Source organism: Hordeum vulgare, chromosome 3H (assembly GCF_904849725.1).
Source record: "Hordeum vulgare subsp. vulgare chromosome 3H, MorexV3_pseudomolecules_assembly, whole genome shotgun sequence".
In the NCBI taxonomy this organism is placed as follows: Eukaryota; Viridiplantae; Streptophyta; class Magnoliopsida; order Poales; family Poaceae; genus Hordeum; species Hordeum vulgare.
Window position 1 is genome coordinate 594,089,571 of NC_058520.1, and position 26,973 is coordinate 594,116,543.

General features: G+C 46.0%; 1 protein-coding gene across 1 annotated transcript; it reads left to right on the forward strand.

The window, feature by feature from the left end:
• The first annotated feature begins 7,541 nt into the window (after nucleotides 1-7,541).
• LOC123442159 (B3 domain-containing protein Os03g0620400-like) lies at nucleotides 7,542-15,433 on the forward strand. The gene is made up of 10 exons (XM_045118236.1): nucleotides 7,542-7,607; nucleotides 7,721-8,129; nucleotides 8,973-9,025; nucleotides 12,279-12,338; nucleotides 13,109-13,198; nucleotides 13,307-13,763; nucleotides 13,834-14,033; nucleotides 14,351-14,705; nucleotides 14,801-15,021; nucleotides 15,143-15,433. Exons 1-10 carry the CDS (start codon nucleotides 7,542-7,544, stop codon nucleotides 15,431-15,433), a joined length of 2,202 nt encoding a protein of 733 aa, XP_044974171.1.
• The last annotated feature ends 11,540 nt before the right edge of the window (nucleotides 15,434-26,973 follow it).

Sequence of the window (26,973 nt, forward strand, 5' to 3'; positions counted from 1 at the left end):
GCTGATTCTGCTGCAGCTGCACCTAGCACAGACAAGCATCGGATCAACATTGCTCAAAACTGAACCTAAATATGCATCCCATCAAACAGAAACAGAGGGACAGGGAGAGAAAGGTGGGATTCTGTGTATACCTTCACGCTGCTTGTTAAGATAAGTGACTGAGACTTGGCGGAGCTTCACGACACTTGGCAAAGAGGGGGACTTAGCATGGGTCGACGATGCAACAGGGGTGGAGCTTGCCCATGGGAGGATGTCCATGTACGGCGGCACGCTTGCTGGAGGATGGCGAACACTGGCAGCGGCGAGTTCGGTTCCTTGGAATGGTTGCTGGACATCGGGCCACAACAGAGCATGTGAAGCGGCGTCAACCCTTGGGAACTGGGGCAACGGCGGCCTGTGGGGATCCGCGGCGAATGTGGCTTCCCTGGGGATCCGCGACAGCGACGATGGCGTCGTGGGGATCCCATCCAGCATCCCATGTCCTTCCTCCCGTGCTCCCTTTCCTCTCCTGCTCTTCTCTCTCCTCTCTCACCGATACCCTACGCCATGCCGCGTCCGTCAGCAATCGTGCTCCAAGCTCCGGTCGCCTGCCTTCCAGATCCACCCCCTGAGCTCCACTTCCAACCGGATCCAGCGAAATCCGGCAGGTAATCACCAACCGGGCCACCGCAAGGTCGCGGGGCAAGGCAACAGCCAGGAGGCGGCCGACAACGCGCGGGGCATGGCAGGAGGTGGGTGGGGCAGGAGGCGGCCGACGGCGCGCGGGGTGTGGTAGGAGGTGGACGTGGCAGAGCGGAGCGACGCGAGGGCTAGGCGAGGCAGATCGTGGCGGCGTTTTTCCCGTGTGTAGACCGTACCGGTTTGATTTGGAGTGCGGGTTGATTTCGATAAACCTCATGGGCTTTTTTACAAAACAGCCACGGCGTATGACAGAAGCGGTCCATGCTTTATTATTAGGGAGAGATATGCTTCCAGCCGACGTACGCATCATGTCCTCGATTATGATGAGTCCACTATGCCAGCGACCCGGTCGCCAGATCTCCTGGGCAAGCATATGTTGCGTGCGCGCTCACGCACGTAAGTTATGGATCTTACCGTTTCCTTCTTGAATTTTTTTAAAGTCCCTCAGAAGAAAAATCGCTCATCTCTATGGATCCACGCACATCATATTTATATGAGCATCTTGAAAAGACTAAGACGGCATATTGTTTTAAGATCAAAGAAGTCGCTCCAAACATCTTCATAGTCGACAAAAACGTCTCCTTCAGTGAATGCACATCGTCTGATGGCATGGGGATATAGGCCCATCCATGGAGGGAGGCGAACGGGGCAGCCGCCCCGGGCCCCCAAAAGTCAGGGGCGCCGTCACAACCTTGCGTACTGCATAAATAGAAGAAACAAAGAAGAGCCTAGCCATGGTCGCATGTAGGCAGGGAGGAATGTGGAAACTGGAAACCAACACTATTAGGGAAAATCCTATTAGTAGCGGTGGGTTTTTAACTACCAATAGTGTTGATAGGCATGTTATTGTTACGATCCTACAACTAATTTTTAGCAGTAGCGCACTTTCGGACCATCGCTACTGATAAAATCTCATATCAGTAGTGTTCCTCCTGCCAGCGCTACTTCTTACTATCCGCAACGCGTGTGGGCAATCAGCGCTACTGTTAAACCCACACTACTTCTAATACTTGTCCCATCACCACTACTAGAGTTTTATGCTTTTTTCTTCTTTTTTCCCTCTATTTAAATGAATATAACTTCTATACAATAACAATATGCATATACATTGAAACAGATGTGATACAAAAATGTCTACTTGTCGGCATCGATGAACAAAAGTAAGTGTGTCATCTCATATCATCACTATCACTCATGCATGGTCGAACACATGTCTCGAAATATAGCGGTACAGGTTATTACAAGTCTCGAATACATGCAACTATCCATGGGCACACTCATGTTTCCTCATCTATGTAACCTATGATATGATCACATAGATGAGAAGGGAGATCATGATGGGCAAAAGGGGGATTATGTAGTAGTTCTTAAGGAAGCGACACTGATTCCTCTCTCGCGCTAGCGTCCACCTCAAATAACTAATTTCTGCCCCGCTTCTGCTATCAAACCTTTCTAGCTGTCGGCCGGAAAACTGCTACACTTGGGCCTCACACTCTGAGCACTCCTCATACACTCTTGGAACCCTCTCTACGTACACGACATACCACCTCCTCGACATCGATAATATGTATACCTGTCAGAGATCCATATATCATCAAGTGAATTCGATGATAATATACAATATACTATACGACGTTGGTCTACGAAGAGAAAGAGTTAGGAAATAGAAGCAACATAAACACAGTAAACGAAATTCATCGTACCCAAACTAACTAACTACAGAGTGATAGCGTTTACATCTAATAGTTACGTCGTACAGAGAAATTCAAAGTTTCATTTGTAGAGAAAGTAACAAACAAACACAGTGTCATCGTTTAAGCAGTGCACTCGCCCCACCCGTCCATATCTGGGAGGATGCGCCCAAGCTTGACGAAAGGCGTGTTGTCCTGACGATGTAGGGCTACGCGGGTTCACACGTCTGTTAAAATTAACCACGATAGCCTTGTCCGGCTCGTACAGGTACAATCACCATGTAGATTAGGACTCGTATTGCTAGCTATTGCTGCTATATATATGCGTGTAATCTACCCGAGTAATCTCAGATCGATAGATCAAAGCAATATCAAAACATAGGTGCGACACGCACCTGCTGCCATCAAATCGCCTCGTGTGTTCTCGTATGCGTATTGCGTATCCATCCAGCTGCTAGCCTGGGTGCTTTGCTAGCTTGCTACGTGCGCGTCAACCAGCTTTGTATTGTTGTGCATCTCGGTGTAAAAGAAATTCGCAGAGTTAGCCAGCGTTGCTTCATCGTCGTTCGTCGTCGGTCGTTGCCATCGTCGGAAAGTACTCGGCGTCGGGTCTGGGCCAACAATTGGTATCTAGAGCTTGGTTTATTGGCGTGATCTTCGGAAAACAATCGAAGGATCATGTCGAACCTGGGCAAGGAGATGGTTGTGGCGGGAGCGGGAGCACCGATGCCGATGGTGGGGGTGTCGCAGTTCCCCCGGCTGGATCGAGAGGACTATGCACTATGGGCGATGAACATGGAGGTCGCGATGGAGGGAGTGGAGTTCTGGGAAGCTGTCGATCCCGGCGGCGCCGAGTACGCGAAGGGCGCGGCAAAGTACCGGACGGATCGGCAAGCGTTAACGGCGATCTACTCCGCCATGCCGAAGGATGTGCTGCAACACCTCGTCGGAAAGAAATCGGCGAAGGAGGCATGGGAGACCATCAAGATCCTGCACCAGGGTCATGAACGTGTCAAGGAAGCACACCTTCAGTCCTTGATGAGAAGCTACGAATGCCTGAAGATGGAGGAAAGCGAGACGGTTGATCAGTTTGCCTCCCGTCTTAAGACCCTCGTCAATGGCATACAGGGCTATGGTTCAACCCTAGAAGAAGTTGCGATCATCCGACGATTTTTGCGCGCCGCGTCGCACGCTACATCCAGATCGTCACGTCGATCGAGCAATGTCTCGACCTAAAGACTCTCACGGTCGAGGATCTCGTCGGAAGGTTCAAGGCCCACGACGAGAGAATTCGTCTCAGTTTCGGCGACGCAGAGGCAAGTGAGCACCTGATGCTGACAAAGGCACAATGGATTGCCCTGTCAAAAGAACAACAAGGCGGATCCACGAGCAGCAGCAAGAAGAAGGGGAAGGGGAAGCAGCGCTCGGTGAGAAAGAACTTCACCGACTCGGACGACGGGGATGCGCCTGCACCACCGAGGAGGAAGTTTGACATCAGGAAAGTGAGGTGTCATAAGTGTGGCCTCCTCGGTCACTTCAAGGCTGACTGCGAGGAAGCACCGAAGCAACAATCACTCATGGCCGAGGAAGGAGACGATGGGGATATGATGCTGATGTGCGAGCTGGTGGATGAAGAGGATCCACGTGATCATGATCAGCTGGACATGGATCCGGTGAGTGCATCTGTACCAGTAAATCCAGGCGAAGTCATGGTGCCAGAACACCATGATGCACGGAGTGATGGCGTGGTCATGGTAGAACCAGGTGAAGTCATGGCGCCAGAGAACCATGACACAAGGCGTGACGGTGTGATCGCGCTAGAAGCAGGTGATGTCATGATGCCAGAGAACCATGACACAAGGCGTGACGGTGTGATCACGCTAGAAGTAGGTGATGTCATGACGCTAGAAGCCCTTGACACAAGGCGTGATGGTGTGGTCGCGCAAGACACGAGCAAAGTTATGATGCCAGAAGTTCATAACACAATACGTGACGGTGTGGTCACGTTAAAAGACGGCGAAGACGTGTCGCCCGAAGATCGCATCACGTGGCGAGCTGCACTCGGACCAGATGACCACCACACTCGTCGAGCTAGACTCGGATCGGACGGCATGACAGAAGAATGTCGGGCGATGCTTGATGTCTCAGCCACGCGCACTGAGTCGAGGGAACGAGGCGCTATGCAAGACGTGCCAGGAATGCTCGTACCAGTCTCTACAAGTGACCTTGCGAGCAAGGAGGCAACCGACACATCAACGAGTCCATGCATGCAGGTGGATAACACAAAGTTCGAGTGCCATGCAGCAAACGGCTAGAGGAAGGCATCCTGGAAATAACGCAAGCAAGGCCGACAGTAGTGGCAGCCACCACAATCGATGGAAGCAGCAACGGCTCAGCCTTTGCATGGCCTTGTGCTGCTTTGAAAGGCGCTGGTGGGACATCTCGAGAAGTACATGCACGTAAAGAAATGCATGACTACGTGGCTGGTTCATCTAGTGAAAATGCAACCAGCTCGAGAGACTCCGAAATGCCAGAAACGAGAAGTTTGGCAACTTCAGAAGATGTGTCGTTTCTTTCCAAAGCACTGGACACAGAAGAAAGGCCACATGAACCAGTGAAAGTGTTTCAAATAAATTCGGTGAAGATGAAAAGTAAAGGGCAACTATGTTTGCAGATCGAGGAACCAAAAAATTTTGAAGACGCAAATATGGAAGAATGTTGGAGTTATTGCTATGGATGAAGAGTTGAGGTCGATCCAAGACAACAAAGTATGGGAGCTCGTGGATCTTCCCAACGGACATAGTGCCATAGAGCTCAAGTGGGTGTACAATGTCAAGAAGGATGTCGAAGGGAACTTGGTGAAGCATAAAGCAAGACTCGTGGCTAAAGAAAACGTGCAAGAGCAAGGTGTGGAAATCAAAGAAGTGTTTTCTCTAGTTGCAAGGATGTATTCGATGAGGCTACTTATTGCTCTCGCGGCTCAAGAATCTTGGAGGATACATCACATGGATGTGAACTCCGCGTTTTTGACTGGGGAGTTAGAAGAAGAATTGTATGTGAAGCAACCACCGGGATACATCAAACAAGGAGAGGAACACAAGGTATTGAAGCTACACAAGGCGTTGTACGGGCTACGACAAGCTCCTTGGGCATGTAACATCAAGCTTGACAGTATATTGATTTTTCTTGGATTTGAGAAGAGTCCACTGGAGCATACGATGTATAAGCGAGGTAAAGGCAAGGATCGTCTCTTAGTGGGCATCTATGTGGATGATCTCTTGATAACTGGAGCTGACGAAGAGGTGATTGCAAACTTCAAGCTACAAATGAAGGAGCTATTCAAGATGACTGATCTAGGGCTCTTGTGTTACTACCTTGGGATCGAGGTACAACAAAAGTCGAAGGAGATCACATTATGCCAGGAGGCATATGCAAAGAAGTTACTTGAAAGTTGTGGCATTAAAGATTGCAATCGAAGTCATGTTCCGATGAAGCCTCGATTTATACTAAGCAAGGACAGTGAAGCACATGCGGTTGATGCAACGGAATATAGAAGTGTGGTCTGAAAGTTGAGGTATCTCACAAATAAAAGACCGGACTTGGCCTATTCTGTTGGCATAGTGAGTCGCTTCATGGAAGCACCCACGATGAAATATTGTGTAGCTGTGAAAAATATACTCGGGTACATCAAAGGAACAATAAACTTTGGTTGTGTCTATTTGAGAGATAAGAAGGAGATGCTGGAGCTACTGGGCTACAGTGATAGCGACATGTCAGGAGATGTGGACGACCGTAAAAGTACCTCGGACGTGGTATATTTCTTGGGAGGAAATATAGTGAGTTAAGTTGAAAGTGGTCGCATTATCCTCACGTGAAGAAGAGTATATTGCAGCTGCAACCGCGGTGTTTCAAGGTGTGTGTCAAGGAAGGCTACTCGGTGACCTCACAGGTAAGGAACGAGTGGTGCACAACGTTGACGACAAGTCTACAATCTCTCTGTGAAAGAATCCAGTGCGTCATGATAGATGCACAGACATCGATACGAGGTATCGGTACCTACGGGAGTGCGTGGAAGAAAGCAAGATTGACGTCAACTACATTTGCACTGACGACCAGCTTGCAGATATCCTGACCAAATCTTTGGGACGACAGAAGTTCACGGAGATGCGGGGAAGGATCGGCGTCCAAGCTGTGAAGTGAGGACATCGTGTTTAGGGGGGTGATTGTTATCATTAACCACGATAGCCTTGTCCGGCTCGGACAGGTACAATCACCATGTAGATTAGGACTCGTATTGCTAGCTATTGCTGCTATATATATGCGTGTAATCTACCCTTGTAAGCTCAGATCGATAGATCAAAGCAATATCAAAATACAGGTGCGACACGCACCTGCTGCCATCAAATCGCCTCGTGTGTTCTCGTATGCGTATTGCATATCCATCCAGCTGCTAGCCTGGGTGCTTTGCTAGCTTGCTACGGCGCGTCAACCAGCTTTGTATTGTTGTGCGTCTCGGCGTAAAAGAAATTCGCCGAGTTAGCCAGCGTTGCTTCATCGTCGTTCGTCGTCGGTCGTTGCCGTTGCCGGAAAGTACTCGGCGTCGGGTCTGGACCAACAACGTTAGCCTGCGATATTGGACCGCCTTAGAACATCTCATTCTCTGTGATGACATCTTTCATGATGATCGACGCAATTTCTTGTTGGGTACGGTTGAATTCATTTCATATTCGATGATCCGGTACGGTTTGTAAGGCTTCGGTCCATCCTGGATATGGGCAGCGGATCAACATGTCATGTGAAAGATTGTTGATCCCTTATGTACTCCAGCATTAGATTGACATCGCATCTGCAAATTTCTTTGTTTTTAAAGTACATCCACACACCTAGGTTTTCTTTCCCTCTAACAATCCAGGAGAGATCGACACTTCTGCTTCTATAATAATCACAATTAAATAAGAAATTCTAACATAGATGTAAAAATTTACATAAGAAAAACTAAAATCCCTATCTCGCATATTGCCATCAGAAATTGATGCTTACGGATTCACTATCCCTAAATAAAGACGCACATGAGGTTACCATCAAACGTTTGTGGCCGTCGTCAGAACATGTGGCTGCCGGGGAATCCACCGTGAATCTTGATGTGGGTTTTTAACCTTTGCTGAATACATGGATGTGATGGAGGATCAGTTTTGCAGCCGCGCATTTAGACCCTGTTTGGTTCCAATAAGTCAGGTGATTTAAAACCAGTGACTTATAAGTCACGTCTGTTTGGCTGTCACTTGACTTATAAGTCACCTGACCACACCTTTCCATCCTGTTTTTTTTCCGCCATTCTTCGCTTCCAGCCATGGCCACCACATGCTTGCCGCTGCGTCGATGGGGAGGGGCCTCCTGGGACTGCAGAACGCCGACAGGGCAGAAAACGCTGGTACTCCTACAAGGCAGGAAACGCCGCCGCCTTGGGCATCCAGTCGCCGCGCCCAGGGCTTCAGTCGCCGCGCCCAGGCATCCAGTCGCCGCACCCAGGGCTTCAGTCGCCGCGCCCAGGCCTCCAGTCGCCGGGCGGCGAAGCTCCTACCGGCCATGGTGGAGACCGGGCGGCGAGCGGATCCAGGCGGAGGCGAGCGGATCCGGGCGGCAGCGTGCTGGATCGGAAGGATTCCGGCGGGGGCGAGCTCGTGATGGAGGGCGGCGGCGGCGAGACCTGGGGTGCGCGGTGGGGAGGGATGGGGTGCGCGGTGGGCGAGTCCTGGGGTGCGTGGTGAGCTCGGGATGGGACCTGATGCTGAAATAGTGGTGGGACCCACCTAAAAGTGGGTGACTTATAAGTTTTAAGTTGGGGTGGAGCAACTTATGACTTATAAGTTAGGGTGACTTATAAGTTGAGCCTGTTTGACAAAATAAGTCACTTTTTACACTTTTTAACTTATAAGTTGGTGACTTATTTAGAACCAAACAGGGCCTTATGCTCATGGACATAGGCGGTGCCTTCTCCTGTAGCTTGCATTGGGAACACAAATGGAAGCTAGACTCGAGCAATCAAATGGATCTTTTTTAAAATGTCGAGAGAACGAATAAAGAGAAATTTTAGGGATAATGAATCAGGTCGAGATGTATATCTATACTGATGCTACTCAGGTTGGAGAGGAGTCAGCAGGTGGACAGTCAATGAAGCGTCCGACCTCCGATTTCGGATGCCTTCGCTGTGAGGAAGCAAGCCACAAGATTGACGGTGGAGGGACACACCGCTCGATCCTGGCGTTGACATAGATTGACGGCGGAGGGACACGCTCAATCCTGGCGCTGACGTAGCATTAGAGCATGGTTAATAGTATAGTTAACTGCTGGCTATAAGCAGTCTTATGGCTCACCTTATAGCCAGTTTGTACAATAGTTAGCTATAAAAGAGTACTAATTTTATCATATATGGCACACGTTTCATTCTCACAAAGCACCTAGGAGCACGTGCTAGAGCTGGCTCTTCACGAAGAGCCCGCTTCCCTTCTCTTTCCTCTTCTCTCTCATCCAACTCAGCAGAAATATAGTATTTTAATCCTTACAGCCTGCTGACTGGACCTTATTGTACTTGCTCTTAAGGAAGTAAGGAGGCGGCACGGTTGAAGCGTCAAGGGAGTGAGGAGGCAGCGCATGTAAGTTGAAAGAGGAGTCTTGTGAGATTGGGAGAGTGTCCCTATCTTCTACTCCATCAATCGGGCCGTAGGGATGAGACAATACGTGTAGGGTTTTTTTTGCACACCATGTAGGTTTCATATTTGGACATTGTCATATGGGAATAAAAAAACTCTTTGTCACGTTTATGTTGTTTGGTCTATTTTTTCATCGTGAGAGTAGCATAAGTCGTGAGGCTAAGATTGATCAGTCATATATATCAACGGTATAATTAATTTTAGTGATGTGGATCAATATAAAGATTCATATGGTGTCCCCAATTAGTAAATACTAGCAAAAGGGCCCGTGCGTTGCAACGGGAGAAAAAAATACCACACGCTTTAATATTTTTTATAATTATTTTGATTTATTAAAATAATAAGCTAACTAACTAATGTAGTCAGTCCTATCCTATTTTGTTGAGAAATCAACCCGTCCATTGTTAATTTCATCATGATGAGAAATTGAGCGGGACAAGCAAAGCAAAACAAAGAGGCTACGTGAATTGATTAATGGACTGTTATCTTATTTCACTCATGGGGTAGAGAATGTGGGATCAGATGACAAACTGAAGGTGATGTTCCATTCTCTGTCTCTACAACAATACAATCTTACATTCAATACATTCATTCATCAGCAAACAAATCCCCATAAAACAAAATTTCTTGCCGGTGCTTGGCACACGGTTGGAGGCATGGGGAGAGGATCTCACCAGATGATGAGTTCCTGCCGGAGGAGGGGACACGATGAGGGGAGCAAGGGTTAGGCGCCTCTATCTGGCCATAAGGAGTCGCCGTTGCCGCGCCATAACCTCGAAGTTCCCCGTATGAGCCATGGAGGCCCGCCTCCACCTGCAAGTACTTCGCTCCGCCGCGCCTTATCCGCGCGTCGCCGCCGTTCTGCATCGAGCAGACGCATCATCCCCAGTCATTGTAGCTGTCGCGTTGATTTAATCCAGAAGTTGTGCTCGAGCCCCGAATCAGGGGCAGCAAGCAAGCAGAGGTACGACCACGGAGGCGGGTGGGTTGAGATCGACAGCAGTGGTAGTCGAGTGGTGTGGCAGCGGCCTGGGCACAGGCCAGGGTGGACCAGGATCGACGCAATGCGCTCGAGCGCCGCAACGGGGGCAGTGAGCGGGGAGAGGTACGACCGCGGAGGCGGGTGGGTTGAGATCGACAGCGGTGGCGGTTGAGGTCGGCCGCGGCGGCAAGTGGTGTGGCGGCGACCTGGGCACACCAGGGTCGACGGGAGGAGGCGATGCGTACGGATATAATTTTTGCAGCGAATCGTTTTTTTCTTTTGCGTTGTAGATAAATGATGGAGCGTGAGTTGAATAACAAAAATTACAGATTTTTTTTTATAAAAATGCCGTGATGGGTTTTTCGACGGAAGCAATAGCCGTTTTATTATTAGGTATAGATATAGATATAGAAGAGATAGGAGATAAGAGATGAGAATGTCGTCGTTATCCCATCTATTGTTAGAACTTTGTACACAATGGTTTTCATTAGCTAGCTTAATAAGGCGTAAACATCCAGAATTGGTTCTTACCATGCTGCCTTCCTGATTACTAACGGTGGTAGAATTCAGATGACCCGATCAAGCGATGCACCATTTTCTTCCTGCCGTCCTTGCCCGTTTTTGTTTCTTAGGTTGGCATGCCACTAATGGAAAATATCAAAGATGTGTATGATGAAATCATCCTGAATTTTTGTACTAAGACTACTTACAATGGAGAGTAACATACATATGTTACTAGTCTAAGTTACTATGCAAAATTTCCCAAAAGCATGAAATCATTTTGAAATTTTGCACTAAAACTACTTACAGTGGAGTACATCCACAGTGGATAACAACATAGGGGTAGTAACATGCATTGAGTATTTCACTTATTAACCTATAGACTCATCTTGCCTTAGTATCCGCTATGTTGCTCCTCGTATGTGTAACGTGTTAAGTTACTCAATTTCTCTCTCTTCTAATTAATTAGTTGTCATATCATATTTCTTGCTTATGTAACATCTATTTTTACAATACTAACATATGTTACTCTCATTGTGGATTGTTAAATATGGATCTACAAATAGACACATCTTCTGAAATGAGTTACTAGAATAAATGAATAAACAGCATGCATTGATTGATGCGGACAGCATAAGTGTAAACTCATTTTCGAAAGAAAGAAAAAGCAGGACTTTCAACACCCGGGTGGCCCTACACCCTATATAAACAGTAAATTCAAAAAAAATCTATAAAAGAATCTGGAACTTTGGGGAATCCAAGATGGTCAAACATTCGATGTTCTTGCAAAATGTCATCCACCAATAACATTTGAGAAAACCTCATCTAAAAAAACAAAATTATTGTCCAAAGTTTATGTGCATTTTTTAGCAGTGTTTTTTTTTTGGGTTTGTGTGGGCTCCTCGAATGTTATTTGTGGCTGAAACTTTTCAAGAATAAATTTAATCATCTTTGATCCCCAAAGTTCAATTTTTTTTTATTTTTTTGAAATTTACATTTCATGAGGGTGTACTAGTTCATTGAGTGGTATTCTTGGGAGTTGGAGTACTTCCACTTTTGTGGCAGGAGTAATATCGGGAAAAGGGAAGAGAATAGTAAGCTCAGACGGCCAAACCAGTGTCTTGGGAATATGCAGAGGCTTAAATGACAGCTCCCTTCATAATTTTTGGCCTGTGTCTGCCCTCCTTGCAGTCCCTGGACGCTTTCTCTTCTCCATACTCCGGACCAGCATTCCTTTCTACTACCTCCAGCACCGTGGTGAGCTTGTTGTGGCATGTGACTCTCTCTTTCTCTCAAAGTTATTCATATCCTCTCTTCTTCTTCCACATCTGGATAGAGCAGTAGTATTTGTCTTTTACTTTCATTGTTGTCTTGCTTTCTTTCTATTTCTGCTAGTTTTCAGAAGCATATGGTACAAAAGAAGTCATGTTGTCCTACCAAAATATGTGTTTCAGAAACTTCATGTTCTATGATTGTTTACCATGAGTGTTTTAATTGCTATCAGTGATTGATTCATATTAGATCTGCATTTTACACCCCCTCCCCCCGATAGTAGAATCACAAATCGAGAATAGTACTCAATGGATCCAGTCAGAAATTTATTGCCCCTATGATAGATTTGCATTGCTTGCACACACTCTCATGGTAACTATGGTTCGACAATACCAGCTCTGATTGAGCAGACTGTTCATCTTTGCTCGTCTTGTACAGCAGGGAGCAGAGGAAGACGATCACGTACAAGGGCAGAGGAAGACGACTGTCGAGGAGACGCAGGTGACTCTGGCGAACAGGTAACCCAGTTCTCTAAAGTATCAATGTCTAGCAAGTTTTGAACTATATAGTTCATGCTGCCGCCGAAATCAAGCATGGAGTAGAGTATATATGCTGTCGAAATCGAGCTCATGCCTGAACATTAAGTCTGCATATACGTAGTATTTTTCCTACAAGAACCAAGTGCATGTATTATGAATTTATGATTCACAATCATACATAAAGATGCCTGAAGCATCAACTTTGCATATATTCAGAGGGCACACAAGCACAATGGTCAGTTGCATTTGCATATGAGCATAACTTTCACTTGCAGATCCAGCATACATGCACAGCATAAATGTTCTTCTCAGAACAGTTAGTCCTAGCACCCATGGTCACACTCACACTTGAGGTTCAGTCACAACACTGAGCGAACAAGCTCGCATCTGTTCATACTCCAAATTTCAGTAACACATAGGGAGGTAGAACCGGGTAGAACCCCAAAATTGCAAGATTTCCAGATAGGCAATACATTTTTCACATGGGACATTTAGGAACATAAATGCAAAGAAAAGAACGGCATAAGATCAATGTCAACTGAAGTGGGGTATATTTTCAATTCCCCAAATAACATACATATGATCAAATCGCTCGAAAATATGTAGCGTGTCATACTGAACGCAAATGGCATGCCCTTTACTTTTGGATTTGGAAGAGGGTATCATACTGATCCTAAATTATTTTCGAGTATCATTAGTCATGCAAACACATGATGTATGGTTTTTTTACAGGACTTATCCAAGATGAGTGATCCATGTGTATGCTGCCAGATCAAGCTAAAGTTTCTAAGCCAGATCAATGGCAACAACATGCATAGCCTGGTTAGCTATTTCTTCCTTTCCTAATTTCCTAATTCTGTTGTCTGTCTGATGTTTTAAGAGTTACTTTGCTGCCTCAAATATGTTGTGCACCATTACTTTTTGTTACAGGTCATACCAGAGTGGTTTGTGAACCAATTTGGAGGAAAGATGTGGAGAACCGTCAAACTAGAGTCCCCTAATGGTATTGTCTATGATGTTGGAGTTACCGAGTATATGAACCGAACAATTTTGAAGTCTGGATGGGCATCATTTGTTCATGCCAATAAAATAGAAGAAAGTTATTCATTGATGTTTCGTTACCTTGGAAACGCCCGCTTCAAGGTTACACTATTCGATTCTAGTGGTAAGCAGAAAGCGTTGTGCTGTACAAGGATGGGAACTGCTTCTAATGTTAGAAACCCAAGCACATTTGATGTGGATAATTCTAGTAGTTCTTATGGTGGTACTACTCGGTTTTCACCAAGTGAAAGATCAGATTCAGATGAAAGGCAAAAGGAAAGATCATATGGTTATAAAAAATCAGCAAAGATGGCTGCAATATCTTATTCTTCTGAGGAAATATCAGGTAAGTTATGTACTGGGATTATTCAGTTACCTCCACAACATGTCCTCTTACTGTTAATTTTTTTTTACAGCTGAAGACAGTCTATCTGGAGATAATTCGGCGTCGAAAGATGATCTACAGATGCATTCAAATAACTATGTCTTATCGGGGTGGTGCTATATTACAGAGGCACAGAAGGTGAAAATACATGCACTTGTAGAGAAGATTCGACCTAAAATTCCAGTGCTTGTTCTACAGATGAAGAAGACCAGCACAAACCTTGGTAATCTGGTACGTTAGTTTCATCATCCGCATTTCTTATGAACTGCTTAGTGTATGTAGCTACTCATAGTTTCTAGTTATGAACTTATGATACTATTTGGGAAACATGGTGTTCTGGTTCTAATCCATACAAGCCTCTGAATGACATGTTTGCAAAGAAATTTATATACATTACTAGATCAATATTCTTTATTGCCTTATCAGTTGAAGTCATGTGTATGGCAACAATCTAGGATTTATGACAGTCATAAAGTATTGAATACTTCAGCTTTTAGATAAAACAGCCCAACAGTATCACCATCTCATTCTATCCCCTATTCAACTAGGTAATACGTAAGGACTACGCACTCAAGTACTTCCCATGTGAAGCTACAAATATCATACTCCAGGTGCCCAGGAAGAACCAGAAATGGAAGGGCAGATTTAATGCAGGTCGGCGCACCCTCTATTTGTACAACTTTGTCCGTGACAACTGTGTTGAAGAGGGAGATATCTGCCTCTTTCAGCCAATACCAAAGGTTAAGGAAGGAAGATTCACTGTAATTGTTCATCTGCTTCACAAAGCGAGCATTGGTCATTCCCCTGGTGGAAGAGCAGATATGGCACACACGGCTACCGACAGAAAGACAAGTGCAAAGACGGCATTAACACCCTGTGTTAAGGAGGAGCCAGCTACCGAAGGTACGGCAAACACTTCGTGCCAAAGACGTGTCATATTCCATTAAAAGAAGTACTTTGCTTTGCTCATTTCAGCCTGATTCTGAAAACCTGTTTAGGTGAAGAGATCTCATCTTCGGGATCTGAAGATCATGGAGCCTGTGCAAATTCTGAGGAAGCTTCCGAACTCCCCATCATAATGCCAAACAGACCCATTTTAACGCCAGCACAGGAGAAGAGAGTGCGAGAGAAAGTGGAAGCCATTGATTCAGAATTGCCGATTTATGTCGCGGTCATGAACAGGACCAATGTTCGCCATGGCATCTCTGGCTGCATCCTTGTAAGTTCAGAAGAAAAAAGAATCTTGCATCAGTTGGTCAACTGTATTTGTGACTTTGTGTCACTAACAACCTCCCTGTATATGTATCACTAACAACCTCCCTGTATATGTATATAAACAGGTCTTTCACAGGAAGTATGTGTCAAGGTATCTAGAAAAGATTTACACTGGCGGGCATCACGGAGTGAAGAGCATGATCAATCTGGTGCTTCAGCGGGAGGGGAAGAGCAGGATGTGGGACACGGAGTTGCGACGCATGACTGATCGTACGATTATCCATAAAGGATGGGCGTCTTTCGCCCGTGACAACCACCTTCGGGAGGGTGACCTCTGCCTCTTCAAGCTAATGGGGAGCGTGGAGCTGCCAAAGATGATGGTGCACATCATTCGCCGTGAGAAGTGCTTACATTGATGCATCGCTAGGCTCTTGCTACTCTGGTTATCTGGAATCTGGTAGTGGAAAGCTATGTGGCATATCTCCAAACGTCGGAGCTGTTGGCTTTTGATCTGTAGAATCAGATCAAACGTACGTGTATGTGCTAAGCTAGCACACAGCCAGGCAGCTGGATGGTTTTTTGTACCACATGTACGTGCACTTTTGTACGTGGAGCAGGCTAGCTTGACCGGCGACTTACAACGGATCTGACTCGATCCTTGCTGCACGCAGCGATTTCTTTGGACGAAACACACGCGTAACTAGTCGATGGATTGCCGCAGGCCCGTGTCGAGCCTGGAATACTTTTCTGGTTTCTGGTACAAAGTTTACACGGGGTGCAAGTATATATATACTACTCAGCTGGACATAATCCAAACCGAGTAGGAATAGATATCCTAGATGGATACCCCCACACACACGGACACGGGATTAACTCACATTCACCCCCTAATCACGATGTCCTTAATTCCGACCTGGGTCCCAAACGCGGCTGCTGCTTCTCATAACTGTCATCATTGGCATTGCCTTTGTCGTCCCTCGCAGCATTTTATGGACCGTCTTTACTGTCGTCGGCTCGTCCGTAGCTTGATGACAACACTCCTTTTTGGTCGTGTCTTCAATCTTCACCTCTTCTTTGGTGCTTTGTAGACTGTCCTTCGGATCATCAAGGGCATATATTTTGAACCTGAGCGTGACCATACTTTGGTCTAACTTTAAATTCCAAGCTCTTGGCGCTTGCATCAGTCCGTAAAGTGCCTTCTTGAGCTTGTCAATTTTCCCTTGTTCGTCTTTCTTCTCGCAGCTGAGGGGTTGTTCTACGTACACTTCTTCTGGGAGATCACCGTTGAGGAAAGCGGATTTATCATCCATATGATGAACCTTCCAATCCTCTTGTGCTGCCAAAGCTAGGAGCACTCTCACCGTCTCGAGTCGAGTAACCGGTGCAAACACCTCATCATAGTCAACTCCTTGACGTTGTACGTAGCCCTTTGCAACGAGTCTTGCCTTGTACTTCACAATGGCACCCTTCGTGTCCTTCTTTAACTTGTAAACCCACTTCAAACCTATCGTCTTTTGGTTTGGAGGTCGGGTTACCAAAGTCCACGTGCCATTGCTCTCAATTGCCTTCATCTCCTCATCCATGGCGTGCGTCCAACTAGGACTTTTGCTCGCCTCTACGAAGTTCGCCGGCTCCTCAACTCCGAACAGACATAGTCCGGAGTACTCGAGTGTAACTGGCTTTGTGTACTTATAGACTTTCTTGAGGGTCTTGTAGCGACGAGGCCGTGAGGAATCCGTTGTGGCTTGCGAAGGAGGTGACACAAATTGTGTCGATGTTGATGCACTTGAGGAAGACGGCTGAGACCCTGGTGTATCATCGACATCTGTGTCGTCGGCGTAGTCGTCGTGATCATGACCATCATCTTGATTGTCATCGTCACTATGCGCCTCGTTGTCGATGTTGTCGTCGAGATCTCCACCCGTGCCGTGCGCTTTGTTGTCGCTATCTCCTTGCGACCTATGCACGTCGTCGTCGGTGTCGGCACCATGATGATCACTACCATTGTGGTGTTGGAGAACGTCGCATGGAAAACAAAAATTTTCCTACGCGCACGAAGACCTATCATGGTGATGTCCATCTACGAGAGGGGATTTTCGATCTACGTACCCTTGCAGATCGCACAACAGAAGCGTTAAGAAACGCGGTTGATGTAGAGGAACGTCCTCACGTCCCTCGATCCGCCCCGCGAACCGTCCCACGAACCGTCCCGCGATCCGCTCCGATCTAGTGCCGAACGGACGGCACCTCCGCGTTCAACACACGTACAGCTCGACGATGATCTCGGCCTTCTTGATCCAGCAAGAGAGACGGAGAGGTAGATGAGTTCTCTGGTAGCGTGACGGCGCTCCGGAGGTTGGTGGTGATCTAATCTCAGCAGGGCTCCGCCCGAGCTCCGCAGAAACGCGATCTAGAGGTAAAACCGTGGAGGTATGTGGTCGGGCTGCCGTGGCAAAAGTTGTGTCAAATCAGCCCTAAAACCTCCGTATATATAGGGGGAAGAGGGGGAGCCTTGCCTTGGGGCTCAAGAGGCCCCAAGGGGGTCGGCCGAGCCAAGGGGGGAAGGTCTCCCCTTCCAAACCGAATCCAACTTGGTTTGGAAGGTGGAGTCCTTCTTCCCTTTCCCACCTCCTCCTTTTTTTCTTCTTTTCTCTTTGATTTTCTTCCTATTCCGCATAGGGCCTTCTTGGGCTGTCCCACCAGCCCACCAAGGGCTGGTGCGCCACCCCCAAGGCCTATGGGCTTCCCCGGGGTGGGTTGCCCCCCCCCCCCCCCGGTGAACACCCGGAACCCATTCGTCATTCCCGGTACATTCCCGGTAACTCCGAAAACCTTCCAGTAATCAAATGAGGTCATCCTATATATCAATCTTCGTTTCCGGACCATTCCGGAAACCCTCGTGACGTCCGTGATCTCATCCGGGACTCCGAACAACATTCGGTAACCAACCATATAACTCAAATACGCATAAAACAACGTCGAACCTTAAGTGTGCAGACCCTGCGGGTTCGAGAACTATGTAGACATGCCCCGAGAGACTCCTCGGTCAATATCCAATAGCGGGACCTGGATGCCCATATTGGATCCTACGTATTCTACGAAGATCTTATAGTTTGAACCTCGGTGCCAAGGATTCATATAATCCCGTATGTCATTCCTTTTGTCCTTCGGTATGTTACTTGCCCGAGATTCGATCGTCAGTATCCACATACCTATTTCAATCTCGTTTACCGGCAAGTCTCTTTACTCGTTCCGGAATACAAGATCCCGTAACTTACACTAAGTCACATTGCTTGCAAGGCTTGTGTGTGATGTTGTATTACCGAGTGGGCCCCGAGATACCTCTCCGTCACACGGAGTGAAAAATCCCAGTCTCGATCCATACTAACTCAACTAACACCTTCGGAGATACCTGTAGAACATCTTTATAGTCACCCAGTTACGTTGCGACGTTTGATACACACAAAGCATTCCTCCGGTGTCAGTGAGTTATATGATCTCATGGTCATAGGAACAAATACTTGACACGCAGGAAACAGTAGCAACAAAATGACACGATCATCATGCTACGTCTATTAGTTTGGGTCTAGTCCATCACATGACTCTCGTAATGATGTGATCCCGTTATCAAGTAACAACACTTGCCTATGGCCAGGAAACCTTGGCCATCTTTGATCAACGAGCTAGTCAACTAGAGGCTTACTAGGGACAGTGTTTTGTCTATGTATCCACACAAGTATTGTGTTTCCAATCAATACAATTATAGCATGGATAATAAACGATTATCATGAACAAAGAAATATAATAATAACTAATTTATTATTGCCTCTAGGGCATATTTCCAACAGTCTCCCACTTGCACTAAAGTCAATAATCTAGTTCACATCACCATGTGATTCCAACGAATCCAACACCCATATAGTTATGGGGTCTGATCACGTCTTGCTCATGAGAGAGGTTTCAGTCAACGGTTCTGAAACTTTCAGATCCGTGGGTTTTTACAAATCTTTATGTCATCTTACAGATGCTGCTACTATGTGCTATTCGGAAATACTCCAAACATCTACTCTACTATACGAATCCGTTTCACTACTCACAGTTATTCGGATTAGTGTCAAAGCTTGCATCGACGTAACCCTTTACGACAAACTCTTTAACCACCTCCATAATCGAGAAAAATTCCTTAGTCCATCAGTTACTAAGGATAAATTTTGACCGCTGCTAGTGATTCAATCATGGATCACTCTCTGTACCCCTCAACAGACTTTGAGTTAAGGCACACATCTGGTGCGGTACTCAGCATGACATACTTTAGAGTCTACGGCTAAGGCATAGAAGACGACCTTCGTCTATTCTCTTTATTCTGCCGTGGTCGGGTTTTGAGTCATACTCAAATTCACACCTCACAACGCAACCAAGAACTCCTTCTTTGCTGATCTATTTTGAACTCCTTCAAAACTTGTCAAGGCATGCATCTTGTTAAAACTTCTATCAAGCGCTTTCGATCTATCTCCATAGATCTTTGATGCTCAATGTTCAAGTAGCGCAATCCAAGTATTCCTTTGAAAACTCCTTTCAAACAACCTTGTATGCTTTACAGAAATTCTACGTTACTTCTGATCCACAATATGTCTACGACATATACTTATCGGAAATTCTATAGTGCTCCCACTCACTTCTTTGGAAATACAAGTTTCTCATAAACCTTGTACAAACCCAAAATCTTTGATCATCTCATCAAAGTGTATATTCCAACTCCGAGATGCTTGCACCAGTCCATTGAAGGATCGCTGGAGCTTGCATACTTGCTAGTATCTTTAGGATCGACAAAACCTGCTGGTTGTATCACATACACTGTTTGCTCAAGGAAACCGTCGAGGAGACAATGTTTTGACATCCTATGTGCAATATTTCATAAATAATGCAACAACTACTAACATAATTCTAACAGACTTTTAGCATCGCTACGAGTGAGAAAGTCTCATCATAGTCAACTGTTTGATCTTGTCGGATACATATTTGCGACAAGTCGAGCTTTTCTTAATAGTGACTTATCACTATCATCGTCTGTCTTCCTTTTAAAGATCCATCTTTTCTCAATAGTCCTATGACCATCAAGTAGTTCTTCCAAAGTCTACACTTTGTTTTCATACATGGATCCTCTCTCGGATTTCATGGCTTTCAGCCATTTGTTGGAATCCGGGCCCACCATTGCTTTCTCCATAACTCGTAGGTTCACTGTTGCTCAGCAACATGACCTCCAAGACAGGGTTACCGTACCACTCTGCAGTAGTATGCGACCTTGTCAACCTACGAGGTTTGTAGTAACTTGATCCGATGCTTGATGATCACCATCATCAGCTTTCACTTCAATTGGTGTAGGCGCCACAGGAACAACTTCCTGCGCCCTGCTACACACTGGTCGAAGTGATGGTTCAATAACCTCATCAAGTTCTACCACCCTCCCACTCAATTCTTTCGAGAGAAACCTTTCCTCGAGAAAGGATCCGTTTCTAGAAACAAACACTTTGCTTTCGGATCTGAGATAGGAGATGTACCCAACTGTTTTGGATATCCTATGAAGATGCATTTATCCGCTTTGGGTTCGAGCTTATCAGACTGAAACTTTTTTACATCAGTGTCAAAACCCCAAACTTTCAAGAAACGACAGTTTAGATTTCTCTTAACCTCAGTCTATACTATGTCATCTCAATGGAAATACGCGGTGCCCTATTTAAAGTGAATGCGGTTGTCTCTAATGCATAACCCATAAACGATAGTGGTAATTTGATAAGAGACATCATAGCATGCACCATACCAAATAGTGCGTGGCTATGACGTTCAGACACATCATCACACTATGATGTTCCAGGTGGCATGAACTGCGAAACAATTTCCTCATTGTCTTAACTGCGTACCAAAGCTCGTAACTTAGATATTCATTTCTATGATCATATCGTAGACAGTTTATCCTCTTGTTACGACGAACTTCACTCCTGAAACAGAATTGAACCTTTCAATATTTTAGACTTGTGATTCATTAAGTAAATACTCTTGTATCTGCTCAAATCGTCATTGAAGTAAGAACATAATGATATCCACTGCGTGCCTCAGCACCCATTGGACTGCATACATCAAAATGTGTCACTTCCAACAAGTTACTATCTTGTTTCATCTCAATGAAAACAAGGCCTTGCTCATGTGGTATGATTTGCATGTCACTAGTGATTCAAAATCAAGTGAGTATAAAGATCCATCAGCATGGAGCCTCTTCATGCAATTTATACCAACATGACTCAAGCTGCAGTGCCACAAGTAAGTGGTACTATCATCATTACCTCGTATCTTTTGGCACCAAAATCATGAACATGTGTAACACTACGATCGAGATTCAATAAACCATTGAAGGTGATTATTCAAGAAAATAGAGTAACCATTATTCTCTTTAAATGAATAATCGTATTGTAATAAACACGATCCAATCATGTTCATGCTTAACGCAAGCACCAAATAACAATTATTTAGGTTTAACACCAATCCCGATGGTAGAGGGAGCGTGCGACGTTTGATCATATCAACCTTGGAAACACTTCCAACACGTATCGTCACCTCGCCTTTAGCTAGTCTCCGTTTATGCCGTACCTTTCATTTCGTGTTACTAATCACTTAGCAACCGAACCGGTATCCAATACCCTCATGCTACTAGGAGTACTAGTAAAGTACACATCAACATCATGTATATCAAATATACTTTTTTCGACTTTTGCCAGCCTTCTTATCTACCAAGTATCTAGAGTTGCTCCGCCTCAGTGACTGTTCTCCTCATTACAGAAGCACTTAGTCTCGGGTTTGGGTTTAATCTTGGGTCTCTTCATTAGTGCAACAACTGTTTTGTCGTTTCACGAAGTATCCCTTCTAGCCCTTGCCTTTCTTGAAACTTAGTGGTTTTACAAACCATCAACTATTGATGCTCCTTCTTGATTTCTACTTTCGCAGTGTCAAACATCGCGAATCGCTCAAGGATCATTGTATCTATCCTTGATATGTTATAGTTCATCACGAAGCTCTCACAGCTTGGTGGCAGTGACTTTGGAGAACCATCACTATCTCATCTGGAAGATTAACTCCCACTTGATTCAAGTGATTGTCGTACTCAGACAATCTGAGCACACGCTCAATGATTGAGCTTTTCCCCTTTACTTTGTGGACAAAGAATCTTGTCAGAGGTCTCGTACCTCTTAACAAGGGCACAAGCATGAAATCACAATTTCATCTCTTTAGAACATCACTTATGTCCTGTGACGTTTCAAAACGTCTTCGGCGCCTTGCTTCTAAGCCATTAAGTATTTTACACTGAACTATCGTGTAGTCATCAGAAACGTGTATGTCGGATGTTCACAACATCTACAGACGACGCTCGAGGTGCAGCACACCGAGTGGTGCATTAAGGACATAAGCCTTCTGCGCAGCAACGAGGACAATCCTCTGCAAAGTTTGCTACTATCAACTTTCAACTAAATTTTCTCTAGGAACATATAAAAACAGTAGAGCTATAGCGCAAGCTACATCGTAATTCGCAAAGACCATTAGACTATGTTCATGACAATTAGTTCAATTAATCATATTACTTAAGAACTCCCACTCAAAAAGTACATCTCTCTAGTCATTTGAGTGGTACATGATCCAAATCCACTATCTCAAGTCCGGTCATCACGTGAGTCGAGAATAGTTTCAGTGGTAAGCATCTCTATGCTAATCATATCAACTATACGATTCATGCTCGACCTTTCGGTCTCATGTGTTCCGAGGCCATGTCTGCACATGCTAGGCTCGTCAAGCTTAACCCGAGTGTTCCACGTGTGCAATTGTTTTGCACCCGTTGTATGTGAACGTTGAGTCTATCACACCCGATCATCACGTGGTGTCTCGAAACGAAGAACTGTCGCAACGGTGCACAGTCGGGGAGAACACAATTTCGTCTTGAAATTTTAGTGAGAGATCACCTCATAATGCTACCGTCGTTCTAAGCAAGATAAGGTGCAAAAAGGATTAACATCACATGCAATTCATAAGTGACATGATATGGCCATCATCATGCGCTTCTTGATCTCCATCATCAAAGCACCGGCACGATCTTCTTGTCACCGTGTCTCCATCACCGTGTCTCCATCAATGTGTCATCATCATCAAACACCATGATCTCCATCATCATGATCTCCATCAACGTGTCGCCATCGGGGTTGTCGTGCTACTCATGCTATTACTACTAAAGCTACGTCCTAGCAATATAGTAAACGCATCTGCAAGCACAAACATTAGTTTAAAGACAACCCTATGGCTCCTACCGGTTGCCGTACCATCGACGTGCAAGTCGATATTAACTATTACAACATGATCATCTCATACATCCAATATATCACATCACATCGTTGGCCATATCACATCACAAGCATACCCTGCAAAAACAAGTTAGACGTCCTCTAATTTTGTTGTTGCATGTTTTACGTGGTGACCATGGGTATCTAGTAGGATCGCATCTTACTTACGTAAACACCACAACGGAGATATATGAATTGCTATTTAACCTCATCCAAGGACCTCCTCGTTCAATTCCGATTCAACTAAAGTTGGAGAAATTGACACCCGCCAGTCATCTTTGAGCAACGGAGTTACTCGTAGCGATGAAACCAGTCTCTCGTAAGCGTACAAGTAATGTCGGTCCGAGCCGCTTCGATCCAACAATACCACAGAATCAAGAAAGACTAAGGAGGGCAGCAAAACGCACATCACCGCCCACAAAAACTTTCGTGTTCTACTCAAGAAGACATCTACGCATGAACCTAGCTCATGATGCCACTGTTGGAGAACGTCGCATGGGAAACAAAAATTTTCCTACGCGCACGAAGACCTATCATGGTGATGTCCATCTACGAGAGGGGATTTCCGATCTACGTACCCTTGTAGATCGCACAGCAGAAGCGTTAAGAAACGTGGTTGATGTAGTGGAACTTCCTCACGTCCCTCGATCCGCCCCGTGAACCGTCCCACGAACCGTCCCGCGATCCATCCCACGATCCGCTCCGATCTAGTGCCGAACGGACGTCACCTCCGCGTTCAGCACACGTACAGCTCGACGATGATCTCGGCCTTCTTGATCCAGCAAGAGAGACGGAGAGGTAGATGAGTTCTCCGGCAGCGTAACGACGCTCCGGAGGTTGGTGGTGATCTAATCTCAGCAGGGCTCCGCCCGAGCTCTGCAGAAACGCGATCTAGAGGTAAAACCGTGGAGGTATGTGGTCGGGCTGCCGTGGCAAAAGTTGTGTCAAATCAGCCCTAAAACCTCCGTATATATAGGGGGAAGAGGGGGAGCCTTGCCTTGGGGATCAAGAGGCCCCAAGGGGGTCGGCCAAGCCAAGGGGGGAAGGTCTCCCCTTCCAAACCGAATCCAACTTGGTTTGGAAGGTGGAGTCCTTCTTCCCTTTCCCACCTCCTCCTTTTTCTTTCTTTTCTCTTTGATTTTCTTCCTATGGCGCATAGGGCCTTCTTGGGGCTGTCCCACCAGCCCACCAAGGGCTGGTGCGCCACCCCCAAGGCCTATGGGCTTCCCCGGGGTGGGTTGCCCCCTCCCCCCCCGGTGAACACCCGGAACCCATTCGTCATTCCCGGTACATTCCCGGTAACTCCGAAAACCTTCCGGTAATCAAATGAGGTCATCCTATATATCAATCTTCGTTTCCGGACCATTCTGGAAACCCTCGTGACGTCCGTGATCTCATCCGGGACTCCGAACAACATTCGGTAACCAACCATATAACTCAGATACGCATAAAACAACGTCGAACCTTAAGTGTGCAGACCCTGCGGGTTCGAGAACTATGTAGACATGACCCGAGAGACTCCTCGGTCAATATCCAATAGCGGGACCTGGATGCCCATATTGGATCCTACATATTCTACGAAGATCTTATAGTTTGAACCTCAGTGCCAAGGATTCATATAATCCCGTATGTCATTCCCTTTGTCCTTCGGTATGTTACTTGCCCGAGATTCGATCGTCAGTATCCGCATACCTATTTCAATATCGTTTACCGGCAAGTCTCTTTACTCGTTCCGTAATACAAGATCCCGTAACTTACACTAAGTCACATTGCTTGCAAGGCTTGTGTGTGATGTTGTATTACCGAGTGGGCCCCGAGATACCTCTCCGTCACACGGAGTGACAAATCCCAGTCTCGATCCATACTAACTCAACTAACACCTTCGGAGATACCTGTAGAACATCTTTATAGTCACCCAGTTACATTGCGACGTTTGATACACACAAAGCATTCCTCCGGTGTCAGTGAGTTATATGATCTCATGGTCATAGGAACAAATACTTGACACGCAGGAAACAGTAGCAACAAAATGACACGATCAGCATGCTACGTCTATTAGTTTGGGTCTAGTCCATCACATGACTCTCCTAATGATGTGATCCCATTATCAAGTAACAACACTTGCCTATGGCCAGGAAACCTTGGCCATCTTTGATCAACGAGCTAGTCAACTAGAGGCTTACTAGGGACAGTGTTTTGTCTATGTATCCATACAAGTATTGTGTTTCCAATCAATACAATTATAGCATGGATAATAAACGATTATCATGAACAAAGAAATATAATAATAACTAATTTATTATTGCCTCTAGGGCATATTTCCAACATGTGGCCACCTTGGTTCGGCGTCTTGCCAACCACCTGGACATCCTCCCCTCCATCATCATCAGTTGGAAATTCAACCGTGAATATGTTACCGTTTGGAGCACCGTCGGCTGCTGCACTCCAATTCCACGCTTTGTTTTCTTCAAACACGACATCGCGTGAAATCCATAGACGCTTGGTTTGTGGATCATAGAAGCGGTATGCCTTGGTGCCGGAACTTCTCTCGTATCCGATGAACACCATCTTGGTGCTACGATCGACAAGCTTTGAGAGGTGAGGCTCCGCCGTCTTCACATGTGCCACGCACCCGAACGTCCGTAGATGAGACACATTCGTCTTACGTCCGTAAATTGCTTCATACGGAGTCTTGCCGATCACCGCCTTCGTTGGAGCCCGCTTGAGAAGATAGACCGCCGTCGAGACAGCTTCTCCCCAAAAAATCCCCGGCAGGTTCTTGCTCTTGAGTAAACTCCTTGCCATGTCAACGACGGTTCGATTGCGCCTTTCAACGACCCTATTCTGCTGCGGCGTGTAAGGTGCCGTGAGGAACCTCTTTATGCCAATCTTCTCGCAGTAGCCGTTGAACTCATTCGACGTAAACTCTCCGCCGCGATCTGTCCGTAGAGCGCGAACCTTCAGCTTGTGTTCCATCTCTATTGCAGTCTTCAACTTCTTGAACGCTTCAAACGCCTCATCTTTAGATCGTAGGAGAATGACCCACATATATCTCGAGTAGTCGTCTACCACAAGGAAGAAATACTTCTTTCCAGCATGAGTTGCCGGGGTGATAGGGCCACATAGATCACCATGGAGCAGCTCGAGTGCATCACTTGCACGATAGGTAGACTGAGCAGGGAATGGCTTGCGGTGCTGTTTTCCAACCAAGCACCCGTCACATACTCGATCAACATGGTCGATAACTGGCATCCCGGATACCATCTCCATCTTTGACATCTTCTTCAAGGCGTAGAAGTTAACGTGTCCAAATCTAGAATGCCATAACCACGAATCATCATCACTCTTGGCAAGCCAGCATTGCGGTTGAGATTGATCAAGGTTGAGGATATAGAGCCTATTCCGTGTGCGATTAACACGAGCTAGCACGTTTCGGAGGTTGTCGAAGATCGTCATCACTCCGCTCTCGATATTCACCTTGCATCCATTCTCGTCAAGCTTCCCAATAGAGATGATGTTGTTGCGCAACCGTGGGATGTAGTACACTCCGGTGAGTATGCGATGTTCGCCTGTGAGAC

Excerpts from the sequence above, each read along its gene's own strand:
- LOC123442159 (XM_045118236.1), top strand. The coding sequence starts at position 7,542 with ATGGATGTGATGGAGGATCAGTTTTGCAGCCGCGCATTTAGACCCTGT. Across the intron at positions 14,034-14,350 it reads GCACAAACCTTGGTAATCTG|GTAATACGTAAGGACTACGC; the intron begins GTACGTTAGTTT and ends CTATTCAACTAG. Across the intron at positions 15,022-15,142 it reads GCATCTCTGGCTGCATCCTT|GTCTTTCACAGGAAGTATGT; the intron begins GTAAGTTCAGAA and ends GTATATAAACAG.